The sequence below is a fragment of the Anolis sagrei genome, chromosome 5 (genome assembly GCF_037176765.1).
Source record: "Anolis sagrei isolate rAnoSag1 chromosome 5, rAnoSag1.mat, whole genome shotgun sequence".
Lineage (NCBI taxonomy): Eukaryota > Metazoa > Chordata > Lepidosauria > Squamata > Dactyloidae > Anolis > Anolis sagrei.
Genome location: NC_090025.1, coordinates 166,970,991 through 166,983,885, shown reverse-complemented (window position 1 = coordinate 166,983,885; position 12,895 = coordinate 166,970,991). Strand labels below are relative to the sequence as shown.

The following is a 12,895-nucleotide window of genomic DNA, read 5'->3' as shown; positions in this document are numbered from 1 at the left end:
AGTCATGATGATATGGTGACAATCTTGCAGTTGGATATCTAGCTTGGACAATGCTCCCTGGTAGCAGCATCTGCCTATGGGGGGGAAACTTCACTGCAAAGTTGCCTACAGCTACCTAAGCAGTTTACCCTACATCTCTAAATAATGTAGATATGCTTCCTTCAAAACCCAAAGCTAAGCAGTGCCAGCACCCTTGGCTCATAAGCAGACATCTCTGGTGACTGAAAACTGATGATGTGCAGGTGAAATAATGCACTCTGAGAAACATGGGTGGAAACTGTACCGTCCCAGACCCCGTTTCAGGCCTCCTCATCCCTGCTGGGGGAAAAAATTGGCAGAAAAAAAGACTCATAGCTCCTGGAAGTCTTCAGAATTGACAGTTCTCCTTTTAAGCAAAGTGCAGGCTTTGTCTACCTTTTAAGTTTTAAAATAGTACTTTTGCAAAACTGGAAGTGGGTATCTGGACACTTCTTTTTCACTATTAGGTGGTTGTTTCATTGTTTTTGTTTGGAGGGTCAGCAAGATCAGCAATCTACAATACTAGCAATCAACAATACACCAAGCATAAGGAGTTTGTCTGCTCATATGGAAGAATCTTTTTCTATCATTTTTGCTACTGTGAATAGTTGTGGGCTGACTGATGCACTTGCAGAGAAGTCCCATTTATAGGTAAGCACAGCAAACCAGAAAACTTGATGCTGTCAGTATTTCTAATAAACAAATTCTTCTAATAACACAGCAGAAGATGTTAAACATGGTCATAATCTCATCGGCACTGTTCTTCAGATATGCATTATTGGGAGGATGATCTTAAACTGCAATAATTAACTGAAGTTGATGACACAGTTTTCCTGAAGCAGTACAGCATCCAAGAAAAATGACTGCAACACAGCCTCCCCATCCCCATTTTGGGATGTATGCCCAATAGCAGTCAATTATCCTTATAGGGGAATACAGCAATGCTGTAATGAAGATAGGCTACTGCTACTTCCACCAGTCAGTATTTGTGTACAGTAAAAATTAGAAACAAGATTATCTGATACTGAAAATCACTTGACATCAACTGCAAACTATGAGTTCCAGATAACAATATGGAAGCCAGAAACTGTGGTTTATAGCTCCAAATCACACCCATGAATTAAGAGAAGTGTGTGCGAAGGAAATATATACAATCAAAACATTCCTGATCTTTATGTTTAGTGGAGGAATGTATGCCTTAAAGAACTAGAATGGACAAAAAAGGCAACACCCCTCATTTCCACCACAAATAAGAACAGTTGAGACAGGCCTGCTTTAAACAATGAAGGCAAAAGGTCACAATATACTTTTCCTAAAAGCATTATCAGATAATCAGCATGCTTGCTTAAAGTAGGAAATTTCCCATTGCACTTATAAAATATATCTTCTGAACTGCAGGTAAATAAGAAGGGGAGTGCATTATGAAAAACAAAAGACAAGACCTTGCTATATTGAACCTTGAGAACAATGGTTCCATCTTTAAAAGAGAAAAGCTATTAAAACTTTCTAAAGAGAAAATCCCTGAAACAAGTTATCTGAAGAACTGCTACGTCACTGACCAAAGGACATCTCTGAACAGGAAGGCATTTGTTTCGTGCCTTGAAGAATGAGTAAGCAAATTTAAAAAAACTATGTTATACATGCAGCACATACAAAGCATAAAGAATAAGAGTGGTTGTGAATATACGCTAAGTGTTTTTTTCGTCACCATCCACAACTACTCCATGCAGCAAAGGCTTCAAAGGCAGTGAATTCCATCTAAGTTTGAGCCCCGGAAGAGCTCAATTAAGCAATGGCTAAAAGGCCAGAATAGAATGGAAACACTTAGATGGTGAAAAAGGGATTTCTTCTCTCACTGATGTACTCAAGCTGTGCAGTTCCTAGGAATCCTGCCTTAGAGGCATTGAGTAATGATGTACTAAATGACAGCACTGAAAATGCAGGCAAAAGTATTTGTATCAGTCACAAATTGCCTCACCTTTACCACTACCTCTTTGATGCTTGGCTTGATTTATAAAGAGCTTAAACAGAAAGTGTGGCTGCAGAAGGTTGTTTTTTTTTTTAATGGGACTACTCACACCTAAAGGTGCATAATAAGAAAAACAGGTGCCATTTGTTCTCACAGTTTTTTTTTACTGTAATTCCATTCATTTGTGATGCTGGCATGAGAGATTCTTTATGCTTTACATGATGCTAACTTTCCCCTTGCTTTTACCTTTACTTCAGATGCAACATAAGGTACAAAATAGAAAAGACACAAGGAGAAAGCTGAGGGAAGCAAAAGCTAGTTAAGTTCACTGTAGCCTAGAGCCTGTTTGAAATGTCATTGTAGATCACCAATTAAATTTGGCATATCAAGCCCCCTCTGTTATATTATACCTCTTATACATCATCGTTCCTTCACACAATTTGACATAATTGGGATTTATTAGTCAGGACATTGAGAGCTAACATCCCTTGCAACCTGGTCAGGACTGAGACAGACATTCTGAAGAGTGGACAAAATACATCCACACAAAATATGTATGCATAGTTAAGTTGTTTTTTTAATTGCTAAACTTGCCACTCAAAAGATAAAGCATCATAGAAGAGCAACTGACGCTTTTAAAAAAAAAATAACAAGCAACACAGTCACGGATGACGTGGCTCAGGTGTTTTCAAAACATCTGTACAATTCATAATCTTAACAAATCTGCAGGAGTCTGCTTCAAACACTGCCATCTCTTATCTCAGCCCTTGCCAGTTCTTGCACTCCTGAGATCATATCTGTCAAATTATATGGGCATACATAAATCAGCTTAATTGAGGAATTTCAGTCATAGACAGTTGAAGGTGGAGAGATTATTAAAAAGGAAATTGTCACATAATAGAGTTAAAAAGTCAGGAACAGAAAGAATTCTACTGCAAGCCAGCAAATGTTTTACCCCATTAAAGCAACAGTTCAAGTCAAAAGACAATCTTTCAACTGTACTGAAGCTTGCACTGACTTCTCTCCTCTATGGTTTGCTAGAAAATAGCATTCTACTGTATTTGAACTGAGTTAAATAGGGTCTGAGGAGACCAAGGTTGTCACCAAACCATAATCTGAAACTATGGTTTGCAAAGCAAAATTTGAAACAATTAGTTTTTATGAACCAAAAGTACATATGATTTAAAAGACAATGTAAGCTATGATTACAACAAAACACAATTTTCAAAAATCTTTATACACGATAGTGTAGAAACTAGAAGAGGAGAAGAACAAAGCCATAAAGGAGGGACACCCCCTCCAAAGGAGTCTTCCATACTTCTTGCTTCAGCTACTGGGATATTGCCAGCCAAATGTCAGACCTAAGTCTGTGATGGATACTACTGTATCAAGGGGGACTCCCGATACATAGAACAGATGGTGCAGAAAAATACCTTTTTGTTTCAGGTTTTCCAACAGCCATTAAAATGTCTTATGATGTACAAATCAATTCTGAATTGTACAAAAAAAATAGACACAACACATTAGTAGGAGTTAGAGGACATCTATTTTATCTACATGAACATGGTGGCAAAAAAAAGAAGGATGAATATCTTTCTTCTGCTTGGAAAGCATGTGTTTATTAAATCCTGTTTTTCTCCCAAGTGGGTTTCAAATCGATTTACAATATTAAAACAATATTGGGGGGGGGGGGGGGGGGATTTTTAAAAAAATCTCCAAATACACACAATTTTTAAAATACTAACAATAAAAACATTTAAACACATATTACATATTAACAACATCACACCAAGCTGCATATCACTGGTCAGTTAAGGCTGAAGATCTGTTTAAAGCAAAATTACTCACAAAAAAAAAAAAAAAATTAAAACTGGGTGTTAACATGGCACCTGCAAAACAGCACGAAAGAAAAGGAACGTTGAGGAAACATTACATCTACGCTTCAACTCTGTACCAAGGGATAGAAGAATGAACTGAGGAAAGCCAAGCTAAGTCCCTCACGATTTTTGGTGCTGCCCAAGTTTATATAAAAAGGATCTCTTTAGATGAATAGATTGTCGGATTTCAAAACCAAGTAGCAGTTCAAGCACAAGGCTCTAGACTTCAGAATCCATTAAGTATCACATCTTTCGTTTGTCCCTCAAATTTTGCCAGAAAATTAAAACTTGCCAGACATTTAACAGTTATTTTGCTCATAGGAGCAATTATGAAGTTTGAAAAAGGATTTTTCCCAACTCAGTGGACATAAAGCGACTATGACATTTTCCATACTGATGGTCAAAACAGTATGAATTATAATCTTAATTAATATTATTTAATTAATCATTTATTTCAACCCCACATTTCATTCAAAGCTTGGACTCAAGGCAGCTCATATAGTAAAAGAAAATTTATGTAAAACATATATAGATAAGAACACATAGAATTGTTTTGAAAAATTTCTATAAAATTAAAAACAATTTAGAACATATTCATTAAACAGCATAGTACGTAATACCGCACACTAAGAGAAGCCCTTTCCTTGTGTATTGGAGCCCCTACGCTTGTTGGGATAAAAAGGTCTCCAATCAAGAAAATGTAGTATAGGAAGATAGTTCAAAAGCTGGGAAACAAACATCAATAATGACTTGTACAAAATCTGCTTCTAGTTTGTAGATATTACTTCAATACCGCCCTCTTAAAAATATTAGGTTTAAATGAGTCACAGAAAGCACTGTTATCTTGGTAAGAGCAGTGGTTCCCAACCCACTACTGAACCGCAAGACCTAAAATAAGGTCCACAGCCAGGGATGTGTTCCTTATTGGAGGATAGCGAGAGAGAGAAGGAGAGAAAGAGAAGGGAGGGAGGGCCATTGCCCTCGCCTTCTCGCGGCTTTCCCGGTGCCGTTGAAGGAGAGTGAAAGAGAGAACAAGAGGGAGAGAAGAAAGGAAGGAAGCCAGCACCGTTGCCCTTGCTCTCTCGCGTCTTCCTCAAAGCCATTGGAGGAGAGCGAGAGAGAGGAGTCTCTCCCAAAGTTGTTGTTGTTAGCTCCCATTGCCAAACACAAAATTGTAATGTGAAAGCAGCCCTTTGTAAGACCCTGTTTAGTCCCCCAAAGTAATTAATAATAATAATAATAATAATAATAATAATAATATTAGTAGCTCCTAGGGCTGGGCGGTTTCGTTTCGTTAATTCGTAATTCGTTAATAATTCGTTAATTTTTCCAATTACAAAACGATAACGAACCATTCTGGAGCAATTTTTTAAAAAAACGAATTTTTAAACACGTTTTGTAAATGCTTCGTATTTCGTTATTGTATTCGTTTCGTTATTGTTCTGAGGTCGTTTCGTTATTATTTCCGCATGTCTGGGGCAAGTTTTTTGTTTAATTAGTGAAAAAAATTATAATATCACACCAACAGTCAACAACAGAGGGAGAGGGAAGCTTCAGAAGTTTTTGGAGGTTTTTTAGCGTATTTCGCGGTCGCGTCCGCCATTAACGAATCGATTCGTTATTGTTTCGGAAATCAATTCGTTAATGTTTTGTAATTTTTTTCACATTTACGAAATTTCGTAAATATCAAACTTTTTAAAAGGAAAATTTTGTAATTATTTTAAAAATCGAAACAAAAAAAAACCCCAAATACAAATCGATTTTAGAAACAAATTTTTCCGTTGTTACCCAGGCCTAGTAGCTCCTATTGCAACACATCGGTTGTAAGGGGAAAGCAGCTCTTTGTAAGACCCTGTTTAGTCACCCCAAGTTGTTGTTGTTGTTGAACCCATTACTGACAGTTTCTTGGGTCTTGCAGTCCACTTTTTGTATCTTTTTCAACCTCAGCCGCCTCCCCTTCTTTTTTTAAAAAAAAAAAGTGTTAACAAAATCCATGGATAATAACAGTACAACCCAAAAAAATGCTTTCTTGGTGTCTTCATTTTTTAGGCCTATTCCTGAGGTTATTTGGGGTGCTGATTCAGAAAATTATATTGGATAGACCACATCAGCTCTCGATTATTAAATATGGTTTTCTGTGGGTGAGCAGATGGCGACTACTGGATGGCATATGTTCTGTATCAGAAACTAGACCTGATTTGGTCTGTCCAATGCGTTTTTTTTTAATCAGCACCCCAAACAACCAAACCGAATCTAAAGTTGACCTAAATCTGATTCGTAACCCTTTTGATAGTAATGTTGAAGAATGGTCCCTAGTCAAAGTGGTCCGTGTGTTAGAGATTGAAGGGTGACAAGGAATGCAACTCTCTTTAGGAACATACTATAAGCATTGTTGCCCTACCCAGTTAGTTTACATATGCAACATTACATAACCAGAAATTATAAGAAATAAAACAGTAAAATCTGTCATTAAAAAACAACATGAACATGTCATTTTAATTGTCCTCTTCAAAGTACGTGAGATCTCCTTTGTTTTTCATGTACTACGATCTATGCATAATGAATACCACTTAAATTATTGCAACTATGCATATTTCATCTTAATTAGCTTTTCATGTAAATATTATGAAAGGGTGATAAAATGGTAATTTCCTCCACACTGTCACAGAATGCATTGAGCAATGTAACACATGAAACACTATGAAACCAGAACACAGAATCTTATTATGGATTAATTAAGGTAAACTAGAATGTTATCTTGTAGGTATATATAAGATTAAGTTTTGGAGCAAGACAGATGAAAAATGAAAATGAGACTGGGAAAGAAAAGACTGCAGAAAGGAGAAAGTGAAAACAGAAAAGTGGTGAATAAAATCTCAAAAAAGGAACCAGAAAGAAGTTCACAAATTTAGCTATCATAGCTAAAGCAAATGGTGTCATTTCAAGGAGTTTTGGGTTGTCTTCACTGTCATGTGGTGCTTATACAGCACAGCATGATGACAGAGATAATCCTGCATCTATTCCATTTTAAACTGATGAGGTGAGAAGATCAGCTCCATAGTGGGACTTGATTTTTGAGATGCTCTATGTGCTCCAAGCTGGAAAACAAATCCAAGATAATTCCCCCAGCTTTACTTTGGGAGAAGGGCACTTCTCACACTCACGAGGAGGAGAAGGGACATTCATTTTGTTAGGGTGAGTGTAAATGTAAGAAGCAGAGGAATGGATAATATAGTAAGAATGAATACAGAATGGTTGCAGTCAGCTGGAAAAAAACAAAAGGACTAATTACAAAGGCAGAGAAAAGAAGTTCATCCTAAAAAACCTAGCAATTAAAAAAAAATCACACTCCAGAATCTGAGTGTAAATCTGAGTTCCAGAATGGAATAAGATTACATCTTGAATGTATATATAAAAAGTTGTTTTCATTTTGTATCATTATCTCTACAATTTCCCTCAGTAATTCCATGTGCTTTTCATGGGAGCAAGTTCACTCCCATTGTGTCACCAAAATACAAGTGGAACTGTCATGCTTTTTTTTAGGTAGCTATTCTGGCCATCTCAATCTTGCAGGAATTGCAAGTTATAATTTGTAACTTGCAATTCCTGCTCTCAACATAACTTCTCTTAGTTGATTTGGCTAATGACATGCAGTACACTGAAGATGGCTCCTAATATGGAAGAGGACCAGGAGGCTTGGCAGCAGCTGGCGCTAAAGTCAGGACTCAAATTATTTATCACTGCCTGTTTTATTAAGTAAAACAAGTCTGGGCAAAGCAAAGACCAGCACAAATGCATATAGGCAATTTGGTACAGAGGAAATTCGGATTCATTCCCCATATTTTTCATCTGTTTTATTGTCATACTGTAAACACCATACCTCTCCATGCAAAATATCTAAGTTGGCACTTCCCAACTTAAGAATAGATTGTTCAAGTTTTATACTTATTAAGCATTCTTTCTTACAGTTACTAAGAATGCTTTGTCCTGTTTTTGAAGCATCTGGATTTCACTTCCAACTGGAGATTCAAGGCTCAGGGTTATATGCCTCCTAGTTCAGTGTCTTACAGAAGTTTGTAGTCAAGTTATCTCAATTTTTTTCTTAAAATACTACACCTTATTATGTGTTAATGGTATGTTGTGGCATCAATAGGTAACCACAGCCTTGTGAGGTAAGACTATTCTCGCACTTGTCTGTTTGCAAATACTACCCCATCCTAAGCATCTCTTACACTTGAAATGGCAATTCGATGAACTTCATCCATTCAAGCCACTGCGCTCATGCAGAATTTATGAGGATAAAAAAGACTGAGGTTAGCTAATCAGACTACAAGAAAACCAAACGCATTAAAAGATTAAATCCATCATGTGCACCCAAGTTTACTACCATAGCACACTTTATTAGGAAGTTAAGTCTTAACAAGTGGCTTAATGCGTGGATAAAGATTTTGGTAGGGTAATCTGCAGGCAAGTTGCCCAGTCTGAATGATGCCAACAAGATAAGTGACTGGCACAAAAAAAACCTTATATGTCACTAGGGCTGTAGCGGGGGGGAGGGGCGGGTTTAAAAGTTTAACCCTGCCCTGAAATGTGTCAGGTTAAAAAAGAAACCTGGTTTACTCATAACTTAGTTAACCAGTTAAAATTCTTGAGTAAACTTTTCAAGGGGGTTAGAACCCTTAACCCCCCCCCCCCCCGGGCTACGGTCCTGTCTGTCACTATTTTTCAACTCCATCACAGCCCTTGACGACAGTATGGCCTTAATCATCAACATAATATGTCTCTAGTAGTGGTTACAGTTTTGGACTATGGCCAGGAAGGCCTAGGTTCAAATCTTCACTCAACTGCAAAAACATCCTGAGTGACTTGGGCCAGGCACTGTTTCTCATCTATTTCATGGGTCTATATTCAAAATAAAATTACACAGTCTTATAAGATGGAACAAAAATATATTTAAAATAAATAAATAAGAAATTGTATGATGCCAACTTTTCAAGAATCTATATGATCCTCCTCATTTAGAAAAGGAACAGGTCTCCAAAACTGATGGGTTGGGTGGCTTCATTCTTTTACTTCTGGGATAGAGTCAGGTGAACTACCCAAAAGGGTTTTAGGCTTTTGTAGCATATTTAATGACACTTTTCAATGTGTGAAGGCACCTTCTGGCTTCCCTGTGTTCCCTGCTGTGACTTGGATTCTTCTCCTCATACCTCCATTTCTCCTTCCCACTGTAGGTAAGCAAGGATGACACACATCAGATAAAGAGCAGACAGGGTTTGCAGACATCCATGTGCATCTCAGATGATGGTGCACCAGGATCTCATAATGCCAGACTCAGTTAAACAAATGCCTTGTCTGGTTCAGGTTGCTCTCATTCCTTTCTCACTGAGCTGTACATGGGAGGGAACATAGTTTTCAAGGAAGCTGGGTCTATTTAGTGGTGGGACAACACTGAGGTGCACTGGAGAAACAAAAGAAACTAGTAGACAAGAAAATTATTTGCAGATAAAATAATATGAATTAATTGCAGAACACCTAGTGAATATCATCTTTCTAAACTCAGTCTTTCAGATCACTTTTGGAATCACTGGGAAGCACTCTCTTCTTCAGTCACAGCTTTTATAAAAGAAATAAGAAAAAATAAAAATGCAGCTTAGGATGGAAAATGTACACCATTCTGATTGTATGCATAATGTCGACCACGAGAGAGTATATCTATGTCATTCAACATATGCAAGTGCCAAATATGAGGGAAACAATTTCAAAATAAGGACCACTGTACTCCTCCACTTTACATTTGTTGTGCATACCGTAAGAGATCCATTCTGTGTGGTTGCTGTACTTGTGTTCTGTTCTCCATGCGCCTGTGTACTTCCATAGATTGTCAGATTGTGCTCACTGGTCTGGCCTGCATAGTCCTGAGAGTGGGGTACCCCATACTCTGTGGGGATCCCATTCTGTGGGGGAGGCGGGAATGGGATTGTGGTGAATGGCTGGACCATTGTGTCAGGAGTGGCTGTTGGCTCCTGATTACCCTGGAAAGAGAAGAAAGAAAAGACTTAAAACACATATCAATAAAAAAGGAAAGTGTATAAAACAAACTTTCTCTAGCCCAGATAAAGTTATCCCATCCAGTGTTTAGCATCCCTCAGAAGACACAATCTTGTCTCCTGGAAACCATCCATACACATTTCTTTAGCATGTTTAATGTGCAGAATAAGGGTTCAGATCAAGGTTTCAAGATCAAAGGGACCTACAGTTCTAATTATTTAACTGCAGAGAAGCAGTCTATTAAGATGAGATATTAGGGCTCTTCTAGAAGGCATCAGAGTACTAACTTTTTAAAGGCAGCAATAAGCTGTGAAAACGCAGAGTATCACAAGGTCTATAAACAAATGTGCACTTAACACAAGAAGCCATGTTCAGTTGATGTGTTCTGTGTTCAGTACCCCTTTTATTGTTAAGATTAATAATAATAGTTTTATAAAGTTTGGTTCCAAATTAGTTCAGGAATTCACTCATTCACTAGAGATATTCCAGATAATGTCCATGGAGTACCCTCAATACCTGTATCACTTATTAATTTGGATGACACAATGCCAAGTAGCAGCTTGCTTTCTATCAAGAAGAGCTGGTGTGATGGCTGCTAGTCCCCAATCCTAAAGCAGTTACGAGCAAACCGAATAGCATAGCTTCTGATACAGATTGCCGCCTACTGTCAATACCGATATTATCTAGTTAGGTGTGTGTTTAATTTTACATTTTATGTTGATATCTTTTATTTATTAAAAATATTGTGAGCTACTTCCGAAAATCTCTGCAGCATAGGAAATCATCTTAGGCCATTTAGCTTTCAATGACTGGCAGGAGCCCTCCAGAATTTCAGAAAGTGAACTTTCCAAGCCTACTTAGAGGTGCCAATGATTCGTTAGTCCACCACTAAGTTACAGCCCTTGGGATTGATAGATGCTATAGGTTTTAGAATTTAAAAATTAGTAATACTAAGATCAGTTTCAGAAATAAAGGATTAGAAGTCATGAAATGAACACTATACACAGAATTATGGGGTACAAATTGAGAACATGGTGTAGGTTCTTTCCTCCCAATCATAAGTATCATTAATTCAAACAAGACAGTACTTATATGCATCCTGAAATCTGTGGTCTCCCACAGGGATTGCCAAGTCACTGCAATGGGCTTTTGGAATCACTTTCACACAAACATTATTTAGGATGGATCAGGTGCTTGACAACTACTAAAGCAATAAGGCAAAAGATACGCAAAGACCTTCAGGGATGTCCTAGAAATTCAAGAAAGCCCTTGTGGCTGTTCTAAGCACTAGTTCTCCACTGCTCAGAATCACTGTGTGTACAAACAAACATTTTCTTGTATATAAACATTTTTATCTCCAAATTAAGAGTATCCACAACATGTTCTTGTAAACTTGTGGTTATGCTTCTCAGAACTCTTATCCTTAAAACCTGCCAGTATAAATCAATACACAGTAAAAAATCTTGCAAACCTCACTTCAGTAACACAAGTGCTCCTCAGGAAGGGAGTAAGTGATACTGTAGAAAACTTTGTGAAGAGCAAGAATGACTACTACTGAAATATACGCAGTGTTAAAGAAAAATAAATCACTTGCCATTCTTGCTGCACAGAGCACCTACAAAATAATACAGGCTCATATAAATGAAATTTGAATTCAAGTTCAGACTATGAAGCTGGCTAAGATCCTTGTGTATTACTCCCGAGCCTCACAGAGACTCAAAATATTCCCTTGAAAATTAGATCTAGTGACTTTAGCCAAAGAATTAAAGACTGCAGTCAAGAAGCTCATTTACCAAAGAGATTTGAACAGCCATCTACTTAGCTAAGTGAAGTAAGAACAAAGGTCTTTCAAGTAAATAAAATAATTTCTTGCCCTTTAAGGCAGGCCTGATGTCTACCCTTCCTTGCTAATCATCACAAAGCATCCTGCCATTCCTGTCTCTACTTATCCTTCAATAAGTAAAAGAATACTGCTCATATACTGGAGAATACGAGGAAAAACAAGTCACATTTCAGTTTTCCTTTCACTTATGATCAACTCTAAAAATACAAGATATCTTTGTGAATGTGGACTGGATGGCTAACAAAGAATATTTTATGTAAAGAATAAAGGTCTGTACACAGGTGGTAACACAAAGAAATGTGGTGTCAACTATCCTGTGCAAATGTTGAGATTAACCAATACACAAAGTACTTGGCTATAACCAAATACATGGAATAACCTGATGCATGACCATAAAAATAATGGGACATTGGTATTCTAGGATGGCATCACCAGAAAACGCTAGCAAAAGATCTTAAGTCTCAATGGCCCTCCTCATGAAATTATTGGTTTTAATGTAAAATACAATGTAACAACATGTGCTTGTAAGCCACCCTGAGTTCCTATGGGTTATGGTGGCGGGGTATAAATAAAAGATTATTATATGTTTATTATTATTATTATTATTATTATTATTAGAGCTTTTTGACATGCTAGTTTTTAAGACTGCAAGTTTGGAGGACCATTAAAGCATGACCTAGACTTCCCAGAAAGACCATGTCATTCATTTCTAAACATATAACTTAGGCTTTAGCTTTCTAGTTGATCAAAACAGTTTCAATTATCCTTCATTTGGCAGCTCATGGAGCTTTAAGGAGGTTGTGCCATGCTTGCAAAATGGCTTCATACATTTTCTTCCAACAAAAAAAAAAATCTTCGAGATGGGTAAAAATATGCAATTTGTACCACACAGAAGGCAATGAGATTGCTCCCTATAGTGCAAGAAAAATGAATCAAAAACTGACATACCAGCACTTTTATTCTGCACTTCCAATGCCATATTCATTTGCAGTGCCCTTCAGATGCTATAGAACAAATAATTATGTACACATGTACACAAACCCTGCTTTTTGATTTCTACATCATTCCCAATGGAAATGTAAAGCAAATGTGTACTCACAGATTTGAAACAGTGCAGTATATTGCAACACTGAGAAA

At 37.3% G+C, this 12,895-nt stretch overlaps 1 protein-coding gene across 13 annotated transcripts in view; it reads right to left on the bottom strand.

Annotated features, from left to right (window-relative positions):
* The window catches only part of RBFOX2 (RNA binding fox-1 homolog 2), a 196,646-nt gene that overhangs the window by 50,800 nt on the left and 132,951 nt on the right, over positions 1–12,895 (bottom strand). For all 13 annotated transcript variants that reach the window (XR_010910050.1, XR_010910051.1, XM_060776968.2 and 10 more), the window contains one exon: positions 9,675–9,899. Coding sequence is in view for 11 of the 13 variants with exons in the window: in XM_060776968.2 (XP_060632951.2) it covers positions 9,675–9,899 (225 nt within the window). In the remaining 2 variants the exon portion in view is untranslated. The remainder of the gene's footprint in view (positions 1–9,674; positions 9,900–12,895) is intronic.